The following is a 23,621-nucleotide window of genomic DNA, read 5'->3' as shown; positions in this document are numbered from 1 at the left end:
AACAAATATCTGAAGTTACTTCGAATAGTAATAAAATGTATTTTACTTGTACAAAAAATACTTAAATTCTGACAATTTGTTTTACTTTATATGTATTTCATTGTGTCCTCCATAACATAGGACTAATGTCTCTTATTTTTATAGCAAACTAACATATGGTTCGCCAATGAACATCTGTAATCTACCCCAGATAAGATTAGATTCATACTTGAGGTCGGCCACAGAAGCCTTACTACTCCTGAGGACTAACTTGGAACGCCTCGAATAAGTATGTCCGTTACCAAACCCTTCAAACCAGAACACAGCAGCGCTTAACACTGCTAATATGAGGCACAAATAGGTGTAGCGATGGTGTCTTCGCAAATAAACTACAAATTCTCTATAGGCTCTATCATATTCAATCCACATTTTAAAATACCATTCCACCTCCTAAAATGTTCAAGAGTTTCTTGAGTCTCTTTAGTGTTAGTGCATAGTGCTTTTTATTTTTACTTCATCATCAACCCATTACTGTCCCACTGCTGGGCACGGGTCTCCTCTCAAAATGAGAAGGATTAGGCTATAGTCCACCGCGTTGGCAAAGTGCGAATTGGTAGACTTCACACACCTTTGATTTTTTTAAAGATTTCTTAGGCATGCTCTTCTCAGGTTTCCTAACGATGTTTCCCTTTATCATTAAAGCAAGTTATAATTAATCTATACATATAAATAAAATTGGAGTGTCTGTTTTTAATATTGAAATAACCGTTTTTTACTGCATGCATATGAATATACACACGGTACATACACCAAAATAACATTTTTTGCAATTTTTGTCTGTCTGTCTGTCTGTGTGTTCTGGCTAATCTCTAAAATGGCTGGACCGATTTTGACGGGACTTTTATTGGCAGGTAGCTTTTATAATAAGAAGTAACTTAGGCTACTTATATTTTTGAAGTAGCTGTGCCGCTGTTTCTTTTTAACGCGGGTGAAACCGCGGGGCACAGCTAGTTTATAAAAAGTTTCAAAAATCAGAGGTGCGTGCCTGGTATTTGAACCCTCGATTAGATCACTGTTTACTTTTTCTACCTATTACAACTCTATTAATCCATCAGTCTATTCATCATCTCTCAGTAACCCAGCCTCAAGATCGATATCTTCTGCTTTACGCTTCTTGCCCCTAGGTTTCTTGCCGTGCATCATGTCCAGTTTGGCTTTCTTGGCTTGTTTCTTCTTTTCTCGTAGGAGCAGTTTTCTCTTAGCCGCCTTTTCTGGGTTATGGACTTTCTCTTGCAGCAAGATCTAGAAAAATACGTGTTAATAGTTATAAATTGATCACAAGAATTAATGCACTTGGACTCCTGTGATCGGCGTTTAACATTGCTGTTATTAGCAAGAAATAAGTGTGACGGTGGTGCCGCCAGAAACGAACCACAAAGGGTTGTACCATCATCATCGGTTGTAAGAATTATCAAACAGCAACAGAATGAATGATAATTAAAATTTATCCAATTAACCTTGCATGGACCCTTGCAGCTCATATTGCCATCCTCAATATTCCCAATTGTTTCCCACATCTTGTCTAAGTTTCCTGCTACACTCTACATAATTATCTTTAACGCTTATTAATAACCAATCTACGCAACTACCTACCAAAAATCGCATTGTCAATATCTAGTAAAACAATTGTGAAATTTCAAACTTTAGTAGATAAAACATTTTATGAGGTTAAATAACTATAAAAAAAGTACCAACCTTCTTCCTCTCAGCCCGTTTTATATTCAGCTTCGCTTGCACCTCAGCAGCCATCTTACTGTACTCGATATCCCCTATTTTCCGTCTAAGTTTCTTCCCCAATCTCCCCGCGAGTTGCTTCACGGGGGATGCTGGGGCCATCGCATCCCCTGTAGACAGCTCGCGGACTATCAGGGGTAGGATCACATCAACCACCTTGTTTAAGTCCTCGAGCTCAAAAGAACTTATCACGTGTAACCATATCGTGAATATAGCTGTGCGCTGGAAATAACAAACGAAAAAACATTTATAAGCAATATATAGATGAATTATATTTGCTTCGAATTTTTATAAGTACCATGGACTTATTTTTTACAAAATTCTAGAGCCAAAATCAGCCGGAAATCAAACTCATAACCATGGACATGCCAAGCCAAACATGGAGATTGAAAAATGGAAAGCTAAGTAATCTAGTAAATAAGGAATTCATTTATTTTTCCCATTATATTAATAATAAAAAATTATTTTGCTATATACTTTTTTGCTACGTATCTTGTTAGTATAAACGATAAGATTAAAAGTCTTAGTATTTAATATCAACTGATATCACACACTAGCGAAAGTTATGGGTTTAATAAGTAAAGTCATATGCTCGTTTTAACATCTTTTATAATATTGAACTGATGCATATCTAATATCAACTCCGTATAAACCAGTGCTACATGCGTTAAAATGATGGCAGATGCATTACTTCTCTTAAGAACTAAGTTGGTCGCTGCATGTGTGAGTCAGTCTCATATTATACAATACTATAATATTAAAATAATAGGCAAATGCAACATAATACTTACAATGTTCATACAAACGGGTGCCTTAGCTACTTCTGCATTGATAGCCTTCCTCATTTTGAACAATATCCATCGAATATTTACTTTAGTGCTACTCTCCAGTTCACTAACATCTTTTGGTTCCTTATTTGACAGCTTAAAGAATGACATGGAATGAACTATTTTCATTATTTCAAAAAGAACTGATGTGACCTGAAAAAAGAAGTTATTTTAAATTAATATCCTTTGCGATACGTCAATCATACTTGATTTTAATTGCTGAAACTCACAAATCTGGCTCGAAGGACCAAAAGCACGAATTAAAAATGATAACTGATTTTATTAAGTTTGCTGAAGATTTTTTCAATAAAATAATACAGTTTTAGTCATATCAGAAGTTTAGTTAACATACCTGATCAGCCATTTCCTTAGGAACATTAGGCGTGTACTGAGCACACAGATCCAATATGAGACTACGCAACGATTCCTCCGTTTCATAATAAATAAACCCTCTATCACAATCCAATTTTTTCTTCGCTATGAGATTCAATTCTGCCACGTCAATTGCTGATAGAATCTGCCCTAAAACCTTAGCTGCCCTAAGCCTAACCCACGCATGAGGATACGCTAACAACGTTTGGCAATACTGTGCTATATCATCGTAATTGCTTGCAAACTTCTTATTCTTCAGCGTCGATGCACATTGTATCGTAATTTTATCGATAAGATTTAATATTTGTATCAAACTGTGGTCTTTTTCATTCTGTTTTTCTTCGTCAGTCTTATTCTCCTCTTGGTGTAAACTCACTTTCACGAACCGGCCCTCAGTAATATCGTTGCTGAGTAGGAGAATCTTACTACTAATTAGAGATAAGAGAGTTGGGAGTCGACTTTTGAATTCATCTTCTTCTACGTTGACAAAACGAATGCTTAGTTGCGCTGCTAGTTCGAAGTGCACGGGCTAAAAAATAATCACACAAATAAATTATTATTATTAATAAACTTCGGTCATCATCAAGCCATACTTTCTCATTAACAATCTTAATACAATGTTAATTTAGGTGGTAAAACCTCTTCGTGTTTTGACTGGGATTTTTTTTTTGCCAAAATAGGGTTGCTGAGGTACCTCCGAAATTATAAGCCATTATAATAAAATTATCAAACGCTACTGTGTTCTGATTTGAAGGGTGTGGAAAGGGAGTTACCGTTTACGAAGCATTTTATCTTAATCCTGAAAATATCTGTGACCGATCTCAGTTACACCTATAGTTAGTCCTGTCTGGGTTGCCACTTATCATTGAGTAGGTTAGATTATCGTTTGCTACTCCATTTTATTAATCCTTAAGAATTTCTATTACCATCAGATTTAAGTCTTTCTTGCTACTTTTATATCCCAAAAATGTTTAAAAAACTAACCTGAGTATCTTCAAAGAACGCTACAACTAGATCAAAGAGTTTATTCCTCTCCATCGTGGGGAACTTCTTCAACATAGCCTCTATACACGCCGCGGCCGATGCTCTACATTCTGGTGCACTGTCGTTGACCATGCAAGCGCCTAATGCTAGGAACATGTACGCACTGTGCTTTGTTAGCTGAGGCTGAAAGATGGCGAATTTATATTAATGTTAATATATTAAAAAAAACATACCTTACAACTTACAAATAGACTTAAGGTCTACAAACAAAAAAAAACAACTGAGAGATAGAAAACAGAATAAAAGCGTGTTTGCTATGTGCGCACACAAAAAGTTATAATTCTTTGGCGTACTACACATATTTTAAAAGAACTTTGGAAGAATTGGCATTGATTTGGAAGAAAACAAAGTATTACAACTATAACAGAACAAAAGTAGTACAAAATGACTGGTATATTTGGTTGATATATTTTTTAATCATACTTTATATCATATCGTATCTGTATCTTATTATAATCCGTGCCGTATCATATTTATAAATCCAATAGTAATTAAATGGCACCCCAGCGTAATCGCTTCTGTTACAAAAATCGTTTCACCAATACTTTTTTCGCCTTCCGTACCATGCTCTTTCCTCAACTTTAAATATAACTTAAAGAATAAATAAATAAATTAAGCGTTTATAATACACTTACCACAGGTAACTTATTAATAATCATATCAAGGAACTTCAGGGAAGATTCTCTGCCGTGTTGCAGCTCGTAGTTGAGCTGCGTCACGAAGAACTGTATGAACTTCTCCATTCGCTTCCCCGGCGAGTAGTGCGTCAGGTAGTTCACGAATATTGCTCGCGCTTCCTCTCTGTAAGTACAATTATTAAAAAACATATAAAAGGTTCGTGCTGACGGACATAATCATTATGATGAATGAACTAAAAATATAAAATTTTGAAAATACGTAATATGTTCCTTTCGTGACGATGTAGGTTCCTTTCATGACGTACGCTAGGAATATATTTTTTATAATCCACTCTTAAGAGGGTAATAAAGGAAGGACAGTTTGTTTGAAAAGGCACTACTGCAGGGTTACCCACAATGGATCCCCACCAGGATCAGATATAACCTTGAACTTTTGATATCTGTCCAACTATTTCTGCCGAATAACAGCAGTGTTAGGGGCTGGTGTGTTCTGGTTTGAAGGGGTGGTAAGGGAGACATACTTATCCAGACGTTCCAGCTTAGTCGTCAGGGGTAGCGGCGCATCTGTGGCCGACCTCAGGTAGGAATCTAATCCTATGTGGAGTTGATTACAGATGTCCATGGGCGGCGGTAGCCACTTACCATCAGATGGACAGCATACTCGTCTAATGTATTATAAAAAACACGGATGATCCTCTTATATGTTTGTGTGGTGGCAGAAAGTACTGTTATTATAACTGAACAGTGAAAACAGCATACAAATTTTCATTTCTTTTTAATAACTTACCTAGACCTAGCCGACTCGCTCAGTATGCATATCTTGGACACCTTTTCCATGACCTCATGCAGCTCAGTAGACACCAACTTCGCCTCCAGAATAGCTTTCAACAGAGAGAATGAGTTGGATTGTCTCTCGTCGTTTTGACAATCTTCCTCAGCATATAAAAGTAACGTCTTTAGCTGGTCTGCTTCTAGCGTGTAGTACTTTACGTTTCGAATTAGAACTGTGATGGCCTGGAAAATAATGAAGCAAATTACTATTATTCGTTCTCAAAATTACTTTCACATATTTCATATTCGTTCTTGAAATTAACATTTTATTGTTGTCAAAATTTCAGCACTTTACTGGGCATAAATCTGTATTTATGTCTATCTGTATAGATACAGAAAAAAATATGTTTAGTTAAATTGCCTATTTGTGTCTAATAAAAACAGCATTAAGCGCTGCTTTGTTGTCGTTTTTTTTTATAATATAGAAGTAGTTGTAAACAAGCATGCAGTCCACCTGATCATCTGGGGTAATCAATCCCAGATATCATTAGACATTCCAACCTGAGGTTGGCCACAGATGCGCTGCTACCCCTGAGGACTAAGCTGGAACGCCTCGGAAAGTCTACGCTAACTACGCTGAACGTCTCCCTTGCCAAACTTTTCTAACCAGAACACAGCAGCGTTTAACACTGCTGTTATTAGGCAGGAAGGTGTATAGTATGTATTAGGTGTGGCAGTGGTGCCGCCAGAGTCAAGCCACAAAGGGTTCTACCACCTTCAAAATATACTTTAGTTATAGGAAAAGAAATAGTTTAGCTACATACCTTGAAAGCGTTCCTCACTAAATGATAATTATCATTCTGCTTACTAATTTCAAAGGTCGCATACTTGTGTAACATCGCGAATATCGTCTTCACGATGTCCTGAACCATTTCTTCTAGCGTCGGCGTACTCACTCTAATGGTCCATAAAGACCCAATACATTTTAGAGCAACTGTTGCTACTTTGACATGGTCACTTTTCAATGCATCCACTAATAAAGGTATAAGAGGGTCTACAAACGCTCTACAGTCCATTCTTGGAACCTTTTCTCTTTTAAGTATTACATACAGAATGTTCAAACTGAATTCCACTAACACATGGGCGTTTGTTTTAGAAGATGTTTTAACGTTTCTCGCTTGTGATTCCTTATTCCGTTTCGGTGCTTCGGGTATAATAAAACAATCTGGTTTCGCTCGCAACATCTTCTGCTTTTGCACTTCAGTTAGTTCTCTTTTCGGAGCACCCAATACAAATTCTGGTATACTCTCAGAGGCAATGCCGTGTAGGAACACAAATAGCGATTCGATATCTATAAATTTATTTGTGACTAAACCACTTGTTATATGCATTAAGGCTTCCTGCACTTTCAACACTATCTTCTTCGAATGGTGCTTCTGTAATACCTCTTTGAATGGCAGGAGGAGATTAATCAAGTAATTCTCTGTTATATTCTGAGCCACAATCATTAATGTTACATAACTCTTCTTACTAGGTTTTGCTTCTGGTGTCTTATAATGGAGTTTATCGACTTCTTTTTCCTCTGACAGTGCTCCGAATAAATCATTAGTGCACACATCGAGAATATACTCAAGATTACTACCTATATCGCCAGCTTTAAACTCTGATTTCAAAGCATCCAATACCGTATGTATGGTGGCTACTAACACATGAACTTGAAAGCCTCGTGTTAACAAAAGTGTTACGTGTTCCAGAAATACCCCTAAATATGGTGTGCCCACGGTGATCATTATTTTCTTCACTATGTCCCTCGCTGCTATTCTGACTTGCTTTAGAGGAGACTTTAGAAAAGAGCATAACTTGATTATTATCCTGTAACAAAAGGTACATTCATGTTAACATGAGGTTTGAACATAAAAATACCTTAATTTAAAGTCAATCAATATAAAACAATAGTATTTAAAATCGTGCTTAATAATAAATAGTATTAGAAAAACAATGGCAGTTTATTGGCTTTCATAGAATACAAATTCATGTGGAGTTGATGTAACTAAAATTAGGAAACCAAAATTTCACAGGATTCAAGAGAACATAACAAATCCTGCTTGCCGTTTTCAAAATTATCCAATGAAAAACAAACAACGATTTCGAAAATAAAAGCTTATGAAATGTCCATTATTTTTAAATCAAACTATGTAGTTATCTAGTCCTAGTTGATCATTTATATTAAAGCTAGGTAATTGGCAATCTGAACGTACCCAGGTAGCTGATGTTTAAGCAAGTCCCCAGGGAGTCTCTGTAGCAACTTGACAAGAGCTAACGCGATTGGCACTCTCAGCATGTCCTCCTCTTGTCTTGCAAGACCAGTGCGTCTACGGTTCACCTTGTGCGACTCTTCGTGGTCCGTCATTTTGCCGATTGCACTGTGGGTAGTTTATTTAAATTAAGATATTTCCGAAACAGGTTTTGTAGGAGAGTAAAGAGGTAGAAAAAGGTAAAGATATTGACTTTTTATGTAAGGCACAGACTTTCTGGTGTAACAACAAGCAAATAAATCTTATACGACCCAGGCCTATAAATCAACACTACTATGTAATTACAAACAAATGAATGTATTTGAATATGAACAAAAATGTTCCATAGATTGATGTAAATTTCAAAATCACAAAAAAATGTGTTTACTAGACTATGGAAGGTAATGTTCGTATGTATCTTTCATTCACACCCTACCCAAACCCTATCCAAATCCGTCAAGCCAAACGTCTTGATGAATTTTAACATATGAAGATTTGTCTTAATTGTGGGAGTGACATGCAAACTACTTCTCTATTCAGAAAATTTTTTTTAGCAGTGGGGTTTTCGATTTTATAATAATTACTTGCTGCTCACCGATTCAGTTGCGGTAGTAGACCAGCTGACAGTGACTTGACTATCCTATTCGCGACTGAAGGCGATACGCTTGTGATCCGTTCAAATGCAGGCACAGTTTGATCGTTTTTCGATAATACCTCTTCATTTTCTGGTTTATCATCAGCCTGTAATAATTCTGATTCCAGTTCTTCAATTTTCTCATTATCTTCATTATCATTAAACTCTTCTTTTTCAGTGTTAGCAGAATCATCAACTTTATTATCTTTTTCAGGATCATTTTCATCTTTCGTTTTCATTTGATTTTTCTCAGATTTCAGTGAAGAAGTCAAAGCTTTAGGTAGTTCGATATCCTTAACTTTGGAAAAATCAAAATGGAATGCGTCTATTATGCCGACCAATATACGAGTCAACTGCTTCTGATGGTCTGTCGAATGTCGCATTTTATTCAAATATAACTTTAAGATTACCTCGTAATGATACCACGGTAAGAGCCTACAACACGTTGATATAACCTCTATACATGCGTCTATTAAACTGTTCTTATCTGTATACTTTTCATCACAAATATAAACTGTGGCTAATGGTAATATGAAATTCGTTAACGTTCTCGGCGTGGGGAGTTTTACTACTTTTCTAAAGACCTTACTGAATTTCAAAAGCGCTCTCACACGTCTATGTAACTGAAGGTGGCACATGTTATCAAAGAAGTCGACTTCCCTATCTTCCTTGTTCACTAGATTTGACAAATCTGCGAGAACTACATCTGCTTCTGGACATTCTCTTGCTAATTCACCGAGTAATGTTATTGCTTCGTTACGCAAAATATCATTTTTTGTGTCTCGTATTCCAGTTGATATTAATGACAGTACAGTATCCCTTATAAGAAATTGGCCGTCTTTAGCAGATCGGTACTTCATCAGCAATTTAGGAAGAATCTTTTTCAAGCATAAGCCAGCGCTATCACGTAACCCGATATCCGTTTCAGTTCGTATGAAATAGAAACAGTTGTTGACTATCAATACAGCAAGATCAACTCCTATTTCGTTATTTTCTAGCATCTGATATATTTCCTTGTACGCGTCTAATCTTCTATCGAAATCTGGCTGTTCTATCCACCGTTTGTTGAAAGCATTCATTTCAGTTATAATATGTGCCATTTTCGAATAAACTTCTTTATTTGTAGTCACGTTATCAGCGATTGAGGAGAGTAGTTTAATAATTAGTTTTCTAACATCAACCATACTAACTTTATTAAATAGTACTGCTATATTTTTAATGTACACTTGAGGGTTGCTGCTGTGCCCTAAAAGATTGATGATTGTAGTGACGGCATGTTCCATGTTTTCTTCTGCCATATTCATACAAACCTTTTTGACTAGTATTGGCAAAAGCAAGCCTAATAGCTCATCACACATTTCTGGAGTTGTCACCATTTCTGTTACTCTTGAAAGAATTAGTAAATCTCTTTTGTTGACCGTATTTGATTTAGCGGAATTAGCAATACGCCTTTTCATTACCTCTAATATACTAGGTAAGTGAGGTATAAGAATTTTGCTGCCAAAATTAAGTTCACTGTGCGTTTCTACTATATTTACGATATTGTGAGTCTCTATAGCTGGTACATCTTTTTCTTCATCATCCACAGTCAAAGTTAACAACTTTTCAAGCATATCCAAGATGACGTTTACCACACCGGGGCTCGTTTTCGGAGCCAGTAACAGTTTGAACACCGCAGGTAAAGCACTCAATGACGCGTCATTTTTATAACTGGTTACGAGTAGAACAAAATATCTGGGATTTTGACACCACACATTAAATAGTTTCAATAACGCTGTGGAACTGTGAATACCCTCAATATGTAGTTTGGGAATCAAAGGCCAGATTAAAGTCTCGAAAACCAATTGTACCTCATCCTTTGTCCATTCGTATTTATGAAATTGATCGAATAACTTTCTCAAAGTAACTAGGGCCAGAGTTCTCAGATTCTTCATAACTTTCACATAACCCACATGTATTTTTTCTACCTGTACCAATACACTCGCCACATTTGAACAGACAGCATAATATATTTTTAGGAGATACGACAGTAACTGATAACTAATATGACCTCCAAAGTATTCTCGGACAACATCAAACAAATTGAGAATGCTATGTAATTTACTTGGGCTTATAACTGATTTCAGATCTAAATTACTTTTTATATGATTGTTTATTTCTGTTGGCTCCATTGTCATATATTGCTTCATATATGAAAAGGACATTTCAATGAATGTCTTTATTTCTTCTTCATTACAGCCACTCAAATACCTCATGACTAAAGCTCGTCTGGCTTGTCCACCTCCTTTCTTATCTGCAGCTAGTTTTGACGTCATTTTTCCATATAATATCCTTAATACAATTGGTATAACGTGTTCGCGATCTTCAGGTTGAATAGCTTGTGAATCTTCTGTTATTTTAAACTGAGTAAGTTCGTCTTTGAATTTCTTTTCGTCAACCAAATTATGCAAATTATCTTTGTATGCAATAACATTCTTGTTCTTGTAATTCAATACACAATCCAATGCGTATTTCTGCAATCCAGGATTTTTGTTCTTTAAAAACTCCATGTAAAGTTCCCAGAAAACTGGTTCTTTATGAAGAGCTCTCGGATTTTTGAACTGAGATAGAACCTGCATGATATTTATCAGTGTTTTAAATATTGCCTTTCCGTTTACTGTTTCTTTAACATTATCTAAAGCTTCATCAATGTCTGCTATTGTTTCTTCATTCTCGTCTACATTGCTTTCTTCGACATCCATCTCATCTTTATTGTGTGTTTCAATGTCAACTTTAAGTGCATTTGTATGATCATTCCTTCTATATTCTTCATCAATGAACTTAAGAAACAAAACAACAACATCTCTATTCCTTGCTTCACATACTTGAATACAATTAGTCATTGTTTTGAGAATTAAATTCCTATAATTGTATAGATCGGGTCTTTCCGAAATACTATTGTAGTCCAAATATAAAGTTTTTAGAATGTCATTGTCCATTTCAATATCAGATTCAAACTGAAATATTTTCATGTTGCATTTCGCATTCGCAAAAGAAGTCACCAATGCCTTATGGAATGTGGGCCAGAAGGTATCACTTGACAATGAATTCCTAAAGCCCGCTATTAATTCAGTCACTGGTTCCCAAAGTAATTTGAAGTTTACATATAAAACTCCGAGCAAATAATCCAAAGGAAAGAGATGAAAATCAGTGCCTTTCGCAAGTTCATACTGAGTTGTATTAAACGCCATCTTTTGTAACATGTTAAGCTGCGCTCTGTACTCTTGAATCGACGGCTTAATACTTTCCACAGCAAAACAATTACTGAAAACTGAAAATTTTTCAACATTCGCCCCGATTTCAGCTGTTTTGTTCAGCTCTTCAACATTTTCAAAGAGTTTATAGATATGTGTTGTCAACAAACGAACCTGAAATATAAAATAGTAAAATTAATTAGTGATAAATTTTTTTCATTGTACCTTATAGTAACCCATTTGCTTTGCCATTTTTTATTAAAGAAAAAGAAAGAAAATACTTACAATATGAAATGGCGACGAAACGTTACTTCTAAGATAAGAGTCGACCAATGATAATATTGGATATGTTAACCCATTTTCATATTCATATGCTGTCAAATACAAGTCCACAAGATGCAGGGCTACCAAATAGTTGGGATCACTTGCACAAGGCAGAAGTACAGGCAATAGTATATCCATTTCACATATCTCTTTTAGATTTTTACAACTAGATATATGAATCGCACACTCTATAGTACTTGCTAGTACGAATATAATCTTTCTAACACATCTTGACAAAGGTGTTGTATCACAATGATATTTATTTTCTTCTGTTGGTTCTTTAAGATTATAATTTGATAGTGCATTTAACAGGCTAGACACTAGTTGACTTAAATGCTTCACACAGAAAGCCACATCAAGCTTTTCGACATGTGGCAAACAGAATAATACATTCATTAATTTATTCGGATGTTCTACAATATCTTCAATGTTCATGGTAAGTACGTTTTTACAATACTCCATAAATAGAGGTAATCCTTTCCCGAAATCTAAAGGATACTTCACCCATTCAAACAACTTAAGACCATTTTTGGAAAGGGGCGATTTTATCAAACATATTTTCGATAAGGCACACATGGCTTGGTCATCAAAATTTGACTGGACAACAAAGTTTAAGAATGGCGGCAAGATATGCATATCGAACTGTGAATAATCGATCACATTTTGCACAAAGTTCACCAAGATGTTTGGATATGGTAACGGCAGTAACACTTTGACTATGATACCGGCATGTTCTTGAGACAACGTAATGTTTGGTGACAGGAGCAATAGTGCTCCAATTTGAGAGCATACTTCTAACACTCTTTCTGACGACTGTGCACATATAACCTTCACTAGTAATAGAGCGAATTGTGGTGGATTTGTTAAGTATTTCCCCTTCTGGTGTTCAATCACTTGTCCTGCTAAACGTAGAATATACTCCAACCCAGCACTCTCATCATCTTCTTTCAAAATTTCTTCAGTATACTTTAGAACACTGTTCCAAAAAATACCAAATTCTTTATGTGATATTGTCTGCAAACTATCTTCTATCGTTTGTGTGAGGACATTGAAAAGAATTTCCTGATGTTCAGTCTTTTCTTTTAGATGTTGCAGTAGAAGAGGTAGGAAGGTTTCAACACAACTATGAAATTTATTACCAACTCCTCTGAATATCTCAAAAATTAGATGACCACAACCAGTGACAGCCTGGAAAAGAAAACACATTTCATAAAACAAGGTTTGCAAAGTGGTTGAAATTCAACCATAATCGTAAATTTGCAGTGAATATCTATTATGGTACAAGAGATAGAGCCCTGTGATAGAGAGACAGAAGGACAGACGGGCTTAGTAATAAGGTTCTGTTCCTACCATTCAGTTGCAGAATTATAAAAAATTATATGAAAAATTTATATTAATCAATGAATACTTAGTCATAATTATGAATATGATTGTATCGTTAAAAATTTACTCACATTATCATTTGTATGTAGATAGTTCAGAACAAGCTCAATAAACCTCTTTTTGTCACGGATATCGCGCGCAACGAACGCAAAGCTCTCTGCCGCGAAGTTATTAATATATTGCGGATGTGATTCACTCAACAGTGGTATAATTCTCTTCAACACCACTGCTATGTCCTTTTTCAAGTACGGTTTTAAGATTTTGAACAGGAATGCTAAGCAGACCAAAGTCCATTCTAATCTTTCTGCGTCTTTGGTGTTCAGTAAACTTATGAGGATATCAAGGAACTTTGGAAAGTGTGGGTAGAAGTCGCTTCTTAAGTCTTTTGCTAGCGATACCAATATTCTGAAATGATAAAAAGTACATGTTAATATATTTGTTTGAATTCAGCAATTGATGTATAAGAGAATAAGTGATAGAGGAAATAAGATACAATGGATGTAATTTTAATGGTAGGACTGAAAAGTATTACAATTAAAAATTTGTTTGCTGGTTAACTGGATAACTGACATAAAAATTATTAATTAAATGATTAGCATATAAGGTTTCCTTAATAAATTACTTTGATTTGACTAATTTTGATCAGTTTTGATTACAATAATATATAGTTTCATTTCAAAAAGCAAGGGTAAATAAAAACTTACTCCAACAATGGTTGCAAGCACAACTGGTCTTCCAATTTCAAATATCTGTCAAGTATCTCAATGACCTCATCCTTCTTGTGTATAAGCTGTGGAACTGTCACAATGCCGAACACTTCCTTTTTAAACTTTTTAAAGTTCTCCGTTAAGTTCAGGCCGTGCCACTTCTGTACTGCCAAGGTAAAGTGGGTTTGGTTCTCCTCTGGCTGGCTGGAGTAAGCATGTTCGATATGGTAAAGTGCTGCATGTCTGATGTCTATGGAGTTTATACGCTCGGCAAAGGGCACAAACTGAAAATAAACATAAAGTATTTATGAATAGATCTTTGTTCAATTTTTATTTTTATGCAGCGATATAGCATGGGTTGATTATATTATTAGAGTAACAACAAACGAAAGAAAGAACTTCCGCGCAAACATACATCTTAGCAGGCAGTTCAGAAAGAAGATCATAGGCTCATATCAACCTGAAAATATCTAAGGATTCCTGCACATTTTAAAATTTCGTATTACAAGGGAAATTTCACGTGAAAAATAGTAATTATTAAAGCACATTTAATTCTTCTTCATTAAAAAAATACACAAGTTATTGTAACCTTAAAGTATTAAAAAGAACTCACCCGAAAGGTATTGGTCGTTTTATGTTTTACAGGTTTGCTCTTCATGGTTCTTATATTATTTCAACGATTATTTATATTTACACCATATCTGTCGCACTATTTAATAAAAATCTACAAGTTTACGAAGTTCACAACCAAAAACGCAAACAGCACGTGTGATTGACAATTAACAACATTGACATTAGCGGTATGCGGTATTGTTGACAAATTTGTCAACGTGAAAGATATTTTTTCGTTCAGAAATGTAATAATTATATTGCGATTAAACACAAATGTTTACCAAATCTTATTTATTTTAGAAAATTTTATAATTATTGACTAAAGAGTTTTAAATTTGTATTTAAATAAATTATGTAAATTTAAGCATTTTTTTAAATAAATACCGTGGTACAGTATCAGTACAAAACAGATAAGAGATTAGAGGTCATGTCAAAACTAATGACAGATGATAGATATTTCGTTCAATCGTGAGAAGAAAACTAAAGATCTATATGTACTTTACTTTATTTTTTATATAAATCCGCTGTTTCTCGTTTAGGTTTGTTCCAGTTTGTTCGCTTAACTAACAAACAAAACCACACCATTTAATTATTTAGAGGACGCAAGTATTATATACTTTTTTTGTTATTTTTTCAATGCTTGCGAGAGCCGTAAACTCACTGCCTTTCGGGCTATCGCAGCGAATCACAAAGTTTTATTTTCAGGGTATGTAAATATTCAATTGGCTTTAATGTTATGTATTTTGGCACGATTACGATTCTTACGGCGCCAAGATTTGAATGCGGATCCTTATAGATCTCGACGAGACAAGACGAAAAGTAAGAATAAAATTTTTTGATATCTCGCTTAGTTTTCGAGATATCGATATTTAAAAATCGAAAAATAAAAAAAAAAAAAAATCTTTTAATGATGTATTTCGATAGATTTTTGGAAAAGAAAACGAAAACAAAGAATAATTTTTTTCGATATCTTGCTTAGTTTTCAAGATATTAATAAATACATTATTAAAAATGTTGGAATTTTATTGAAAAAATTTTTTGAAGATATAGTTTATCCTTTATTATGATTATCACTATTATTATGATAATAATAATAATAATAACAATAATAATAATAAGTAACCGTAGTCCCCATAGTGTTGTCCACAACAGGAGTAATACCAAAACAGCTCCACCGGTCCCTTATTTCTCTAAACCTGCCCTCTAACACCTACCACCTGCTGCAGAAGGCAGTGATACTAAACACGTGCAGACTGGTGAGGAAGTTCCTACAATGTGAAGCGGACAACCCGCACCAACATATCAATTTAAACATACCCTCATCTCTCTTTCAAGCTACAACGCAAAACCACTCTCTCTCTCTAACGAGTAACCCAGCTGATAGTCACTTGGCTTAGGCCCGTGCTATCAGTACTTTCCAGCTACCCGGTTAGCTGAGCAAAATAAATGAATAGAAAATAATAATAATAATAATTTAAAAAAAACCTAACCTAACCTAACCTAACCTAACCTAACCTAAACCTAACCTAACCTAACTGAACCTAACCTAACCTAACCAATACCAACTCAAATTTCAATCACCTCTAACTTCGTTGTCCCTTGCCCGATTTCTAATTATTTTATACTATCGTACTCGTCTCAACGATACCTTTTCGCACATACTACTTCCGTTTCTCTCCGTTTTCTAAATTTTTAAATATAATTTTCTCCGTTTTTCAAAAATCAATTTTTGGTTTTTCTCATTTTCCTCCGCCGTTTCTTAACGAATTCTCTTCATTTTTCTTCTACCGTATTCTGCACGTCCTCCCCTATCCGGAGATACCAGTCGCACCCGTTTCCGCCGCGCCGTTCCTCGGCAATTTCACTTTTAAAACGCAAAAAATCGAAATTTTCGAATAATTTTTGAGTATCGATATCTCGAAAACTAAGCGAGATATCAAAAAAATTTATTCTTACTTTTCGTCTTGTCTCATCGAAATCTATACGGATCCGCATTCAAATCTTGGCGCCGTAAGAACCGTAATCCCCCCTGTATTTTTAATTGCTTGTGTTTTTTACTAAATTTTTCGAAACCATATACCATAACTAGCGGACCCGGCAAACTTTGTACCGCCTCAAAATCTATTTATCAAATATATCTCATATAAAATATAGCCTATGTTACTCGTGGATAATGTAGCTTTCGAATGGTGAAAGCATTTTTAAAATCAGTCCAGTAGTTTTTGAGCCTATTCATTACAACCAAACAAACAAACAGAGTTTTCCTCTTTATAATATTAGTGTAGATATCATAGAGGAGAACGTGAGAATTCACTGTTAAAATATTTTTATTTAGCTTTTATGTAAATTAGTTACAATATTTACATAGATGAAAATAGACTTGTTTGACTCGTTTTCTTGTGCTTATTTCTTCAAGATCCCGATATTAGGTTAAATACATAGTTTAATAAGGACATATTTTTTTTTAAGTAAGCACATTTTCTGCACACATTCAAATATTTAAATCCAGAAACAGATTATTACTAATCTACGTCCACAAAACAAAAAAATAGCTATTAATATTATTTGCAGTTATATAGTCATATTATTTATACCTTCCAGCCTTAACCTGGAACCAGCGAGGATCTCACAGTGCACAAGAACTCCATGAATACCCAAACATGGACGTGAAGATATTACCAGCTTTGCAGGACAACTACATGTACCTGATCGTGGATAAAGCCACACAGGAAGCAGCTATAGTCGACCCAGTGGAACCTAAGACTGTACTGAAGGCTATTGAGGAGCATGGTGTTAACTTGACCACTGTGCTTACTACTCATCATCATTGGTAATTAGACTTTTTATTTAAACTGCTTTTACACTTAAAAATACCTTATTACATATTTAATTCTTGTTAGTACACCTGTAACTATAAATCCGTACCACGCGTGAATAAGTTAATAAGTTGAAAATGCACAATGTTCATTGAGCTATTTGTACTCTTTGGTTAGAGGGTTATTTTAAAGTTTGTCAAGTTGTATATGTACGGTAATTAAGACCCGTTTACTTACTTATTCACCCTATAAATTAAAATTATTAAACAATCCTAATGTTTATTATGACTAAAACAAAATAATGTACATAAATATATTTACAGTAGATCGACATATCAACATATTCATGCGTGGTATGGAAATACCACCACCTTAGCTATGTCTGTGTTATAGTATAATAGTAAATGCTTTTTCTTCTGGTTTGAAAGATGTTGTAAAGCACACATACATCTTATATATAAAATTCTTGTGTCACAATGTTAGTTACCGTCCTCCTCCGACACAGCTTTACCGATTATCACCAAATTATGCATATTCAGTAGGTCTGAGAATCGGTTACTATCTATTTTTCATACCCCTAAATGATAAGGGTTGTTCACCCTTAACATTTTTTCATTTATATGGCAACACAACGTTTGCCGGGTCAGCTAGTATGTCATAAAATTCCAATTGTATTGATAATCAATTTTGAGATAAATCTGCGAATGAGGAGAGTAATATTATTTTGCAAATAAGTTATTACCATACGTAGCCTTTGCCATTTACTTTCTCAATTTAACTTCAAATCATTCTACACTTGAGTTGTTATTTCTCAATTGTACACAACATTAACGACAACAACATATTTACATCTGTAATCAGTATTTCCACAATGATAAGATATAAAGTTACTTTACCTTTGCTACTCATAAAACTTTTACTTCCAATTCTATATAATATTTATATTATTCTATATAAATATTTAAGTAAAGTATTAATTGAATATTATATTTGTATATACCCTGTTATCAAATTTGAAAACAAGACAAAAATATCTGATTTTTATGTAGCCTGTATTAATTTTATGTATAACAAGAAAAACAATTTATGTTCATTTTCAGGGATCATGCAGGAGGCAATGAAGACCTCGTAAAGCTTCGCCCTGGTCTAAAAGTGTATGGTGGGGACGATCGTATCGGTGCTTTAACTAAGAAAGTGGAACACAACACCAAGTTTAATATTGGTCATTTGAACGTAGAATGCTTGTTCACTCCCTGCCACACAACTGGGCATATCTGTTATTTTGTTACAGCTCCGGAAGAGGGAAATGATTCTGCCGTGTTTACTGGTAACATTTTGGAAATTCTGCCACCTATTTAGCACTCTATATTTAAAAATAAACTTCCCAAATGTTTAACTGAAAATTGTATTGCTTCACTCATTGTTTCTCAAGTACATTATATTATTATCTTTATTGCCCAAAAAAAAAAAAATTTTATATGTCTAAGTAAATTGAAAATCATTGTGCATTCTGAATATTTTACATATTGTAAATGATAGAGAGAGAAAAAGAGACAAATATTTACCTTTATTTATATACATATTATACCTTTATTTCTATTTTCACATTCAACATTTTAATGATACTTACAACTTATATTTACAGGTGACACATTATTCCTGGGTGGTTGTGGCAGGTTCTTCGAAGGTACAGCAGAACAAATGCACACAGCCCTTATTGATATCCTGGGGAATCTTCCCGACCAGACCAAGGTGTTCTGTGGCCACGAGTACACTTTGCAGAACTTGAAGTTTGCAGCCCATGTAGAGCCAGACAATGAGAGTGTTAAGAATAAGATTGCTTGGTCCACATGGAGACGAGAGGAGGGAAAACCAACTGTATGTATTTATAAAATCAATTTTAGAGCTAGTTTTCACCAATACAATAAAACTTATGTAGATAAACTATGTGCATATTAGAAATTAATTATCACTTGCTTAAATGGTGAAGGAAAACATCATGAGGAAACCTGCATACCTGAGAGATTTATAACCTTAAAAAAAATCTCAAAGGTATGTGAAGTCTACCAATATGCACTTGGCCAGCGCGGTGGACTATGGCCTAATCCATCTCATTATGACAGAAGACCCGTGCCCAGCAGTGGGACAGTAATGGATTGTTGATGATGATTGATGAGATAAACATTGTTATGTTATTCTTTTTCTTTCATTGCCTTTATTTAAGTTTTGAACTAGCAATGACATAGAAAATACATAAAATAAATTGATTAAAGGTTTTTAAATGGTTCATAACATTACACTAGTTTAGTGTGCAAGTTTATGATATTTGTAATTTAGCCATTTTTTATTATTATCTAACAAATTTCCTTCAAACAGAAAGTTGTAACAACAATGTTTTGAATGTGTGACTTTATTATAATATTACCGAAATTGTAATTTTGTTAATTTTATTTTTAGGTGCCATCAACAATAGCTGAAGAGAAAACGTACAATCCCTTTATGAGAGTTACTGAGGCTACGGTAATGAACCATGCAAAGAGATCAAATCCTATTGAAACTATGAGAGCTATTAGACTCGAAAAGGACCATTTCAAGGGATAAAGAACATACACACCATTGGATATTATATACGGGAAATTATTTATGGGAACAAATTGGTTATTGCTTACGTATTTTGTTGTTTTGTTAAAGATTATGATAAATAAACTTACTGAAAAGTAATTTTGTATAATTTATTTATTAACAATATAATTAATGTATGTATAATTAAACTTAAAGCTGATGATCACAAGGGCATTACGAGCTATTATCTGGTAAAACATTCTGTTGCATTAATTGTCATTGTTCCTTTTTTATGTATGCTGACATTTCCTCTGCGTATTTCTCCTTTGACCTCTCAAACATTGCTACGTAAACCTGAAAACAATGTAATGTTACAAAAAAAACATCACATTGGTCCACCTGCTTGAGACCTACAATCCCAAACACATAGTGCCGCAGTAAACTTATAACATCCATTTTTTCCTTTAGGTTTAAAAATAGATTACTTATGAACTATATTTATAACACTTACTTTTGTTGCTTAACAATAGTATTATACATATGATACAGTGTTAAAAATCCTTGAATATTTTTAATTTTTACTATTATTAAAACATGTAAAACTCATGATTTTAGGGTTCTGTATAAACTAATAACATTACGACTCTTATTGTATTACTCGGTCCTGTGTCCATGCGTATGTCACACCCATTCGCTTCATAACTATTGGACCAACTGTATTGAAATTTGAAACTCCTTTGCTTTTGTGTGACCCAAATACGAAGGTTAAATGTAAACAGATTAATTTTAAAAGGGGGTGACTTTTGGTGTAAATTAAACGGAATTAATTAAAACATACCCTCTTCTCATCATGTGTGAGAGCTCTCCATCTTGATGCCAGTTGCCTTGTGATCTCCTGTTTGGTTGGTTCTGAGCCCATCTCTGTAGAAGTCTCGGCCACCACAAGTGGTCTCTGCTCTTGACAAAATTGGAAGAAAGCATTGCATGGCTTTTTAGGTGCATTCGGGTCTCGTTCAGGCTGTAAGAATGTTTAAAAAATCTATTAGAAAAAATCAAATATTTTAAGTAGATATTAAATTTATAAACTTAGTACTAAAGGAATTAAAATAAAACTGCGCAAATTATACTAGCCCAATACCAAAGGTAGTCACTGAATTTATAGAAGGTTCGAAATAAACGCAGTAAAGAATGTGTAAACAATACCTTGTCGGCCTTGCTTTTTCTTTTAGGACCAGCTTTTTTACCTCCCGTAGCATTCTGTTTGTCTGCAGGTTTCGCTGGCGCAGGAGCTTTAGCTCCCAAACGAGGTATTTTTGGAGCAGTTTCAGGTTTAGTGTCGAACTCAACAGTTGCGGTACGGAAAGGATCGCCATGCTTGTCCAATCTTTCCACCAAACACTTTATATCTTTTTTATACCGCTTTGTTATTTTCTTCGCCTCGTGTATCCTAAAACGGAACAAGCCTGTTAACTCGCACAAAACATTAACACACCGCGAATATCGCGTAAAAACACCGACCTATTCACTATTCGTTCATTATCCTGTTGCAATACTTCACATCGTTCCAATAACAATTGATATTTTCGCCTATAAATTTCCTCCTCCGATGGTAAACTAACCATATCATCTGAGTCGTCAGAAATATTCGAGCTAAGCTGTTGGACTGTCATTTTAATTTATTTCACGGCTTCAAAGTTCAACACAACTAAATTTATTTTTCTTTAGTTGTCCGTCTGCTGACATAAAGTCAAGCTGTCAGAAGACATAATTCTAATGTTGGCTACACTGTATGCCTTCGGTTACATGGACTAAAAATTCAATTATTTTTATTATATTGAATACAAACTTTAATTACACATTGTACAAATAAAAATAATTAAGTGTGAAACAAATAAAGCAAACTCTAAAGCCGAGTGTTTGATTGGTAGTTCTATAAATAAACATGGATTGGTTATAATATTCAATTGGGTACTTGACAGTTATAACAATAAAATATGAAATATGTTGGATATGATAGCTTATAAGTAAACATAAATTATGCAGTATTTTGTTTATTTTTTAATACGTTCTAAGTATTTTAATTTTTAAAAAGAAATTTTCGATTTTTCATCTGTGGATTTTAAATCCCAAAACGGCGACAGTGCTGCCTCAAATGTCATGTGACGTCACTACATCGAAACCAAACAAGACAAATAATAATTAAATCGTTTGCTGTTAGAGTTGGTTGAATTTATGTTGTGAACCGAAATGAAGCCATACTATATTAAAGCTGATAGCGTGAACCTGCTTAAAGAAGATCCATATATGCAGTGCAATAAATCAAAATGGATACAAAAACTTCCGTGAGATAACCTATGGAAATATCAAATAAACAACGTAAGTAAAACATTCTTTATATTTACATTTAATCATATCGGACAATTAAAACATTTCTTAACTGACTTCAGACAGAAGAAAGGTTGTCTTCAAGTGATTATTAAGATTTTTTTAAATATACTTATATTCCTATGTGAACTGTTTTAAGGTTATTAATTGGTTATATTTATATTTACAGATCTTCCCGACAATCGTATAGTGACGACGTTATAGAGTATGTGCAGTTTAAGAGGAAGGCAAATTTGTGTTTCATGAAAAGTAAAAGTTGTCCTGAACACAAGGTACATCAATGAAAATGAAAATGTGATGACTGTCCTGCCTAGAAGAAGTGAGGAGTCAAAAGTTTCGAAAGTGGGCACCAGTCTGAAATACATATAGTAAAGTACACGGGAAGTAGTATTTCTTTACTTGCGTAACCTACTCAACAAGATGAAGGAAGAAAAGTGACCATACAGTTCCTATTATTGCATTGCAATTTAATTCTGAAAATGACAGTGATAAAAATATATATCCATTTGTTACGGAAAATAATTTTAGTAATGAAGAAAAGCAGACACGCAAGCAGCACAAAAATTTAGCTTAGGTGATCTGTAGTAATTATTGTAACTGTAACATATGATAAATATATACAAAAGTTCTACTGTGTGTACTCACTAATAGATCCATATAAACCAAATAAACAAAGAAATCGGTTAATAAAATACTAATATTAGCAAATCATGTATTTTTAATTATACAGTCCTGTAACTTAATCAGTGCACATGCACCATCAATAACACAGTCATGAAATATTTTAATTGTGTCCTATTAATTACAGAATGGGCCCTTAAAATAGAATTCTCATAGACGTCTTATAATTATATTCTTATCATAGACATCTATATAATATATTAAATATATGAATACTTCCACTTGCTGTTTTGTTTTGATTACGTCCCGTTCCAATGATTTGGAATTGACAAATCACTCGAGAGTTACTAAATTTATTCCTTTTTTTCAATAATACTTCTCTTACATAGATAGTATAAAATGTCATTGCTTGCAAACAGAGGATTTAAACATATAAGAATCTGCAAGTTCTTTAACGTTTATGAGATTTGGGTTTAGGAACTTGTATAAGCAAATTTGTTAGGATATTTAGCGATCGTACATGTACACATCGTCACTGCACACATCTTATAACTTGTCATTTATTTAAATTTTAGTTATAATAGCTGAATAACTCTCAATTTTCTTCTAAGCGTTGTTTGTTTAC

The 23,621-nt window shown here is 34.2% G+C and overlaps 4 protein-coding genes across 4 annotated transcripts in view; 1 reads left to right on the top strand and 3 right to left on the bottom strand.

Moving 5' to 3' along the window:
* Nasp (Nuclear autoantigenic sperm protein) overlaps window positions 1-23,621 on the bottom strand; it is a 186,609-nt gene that overhangs the window by 65,267 nt on the left and 97,721 nt on the right. The window lies entirely within an intron of this gene.
* On the bottom strand, window positions 1,089-14,772 carry LOC140744177 (small subunit processome component 20 homolog). Its single transcript, XM_073075671.1, has 14 exons — window positions 14,614-14,772; window positions 13,998-14,284; window positions 13,365-13,698; window positions 11,872-13,098; window positions 8,315-11,760; window positions 7,684-7,848; window positions 6,250-7,297; window positions 5,442-5,668; window positions 4,652-4,817; window positions 3,957-4,139; window positions 2,953-3,501; window positions 2,565-2,753; window positions 1,735-1,995; window positions 1,089-1,281 (listed from the first exon to the last, which is right to left on the bottom strand). The coding sequence occupies exons 1-14, from the start codon at window positions 14,656-14,658 to the stop codon at window positions 1,096-1,098; spliced, it is 8,313 nt and encodes a 2,770-aa protein (XP_072931772.1). The 5' UTR covers window positions 14,659-14,772; the 3' UTR covers window positions 1,089-1,095.
* On the top strand, window positions 15,071-20,149 carry tzn (hydroxyacylglutathione hydrolase tenzing norgay). Its single transcript, XM_073075668.1, has 5 exons — window positions 15,071-15,318; window positions 17,214-17,442; window positions 18,529-18,755; window positions 19,074-19,306; window positions 19,886-20,149. The coding sequence occupies exons 1-5, from the start codon at window positions 15,249-15,251 to the stop codon at window positions 20,027-20,029; spliced, it is 903 nt and encodes a 300-aa protein (XP_072931769.1). The 5' UTR covers window positions 15,071-15,248; the 3' UTR covers window positions 20,030-20,149.
* LOC140744176 (uncharacterized) lies at window positions 20,147-21,750 on the bottom strand. Its single transcript, XM_073075670.1, has 4 exons — window positions 21,509-21,750; window positions 21,194-21,437; window positions 20,829-21,008; window positions 20,147-20,344 (listed from the first exon to the last, which is right to left on the bottom strand). Exons 1-4 carry the CDS (start codon window positions 21,658-21,660, stop codon window positions 20,267-20,269), a joined length of 654 nt encoding a protein of 217 aa, XP_072931771.1. The 5' UTR covers window positions 21,661-21,750; the 3' UTR covers window positions 20,147-20,266.

Source organism: Epargyreus clarus, unplaced genomic scaffold, assembly GCF_041222505.1.
Source record: "Epargyreus clarus isolate Ecla_fem2 unplaced genomic scaffold, WU_Ecla_fem_2.2 ptg000008l, whole genome shotgun sequence".
Lineage (NCBI taxonomy): Eukaryota > Metazoa > Arthropoda > Insecta > Lepidoptera > Hesperiidae > Epargyreus > Epargyreus clarus.
Note: the sequence above shows the minus strand (reverse complement) of the source record. Positions and strands in the feature narration are given on the sequence as shown.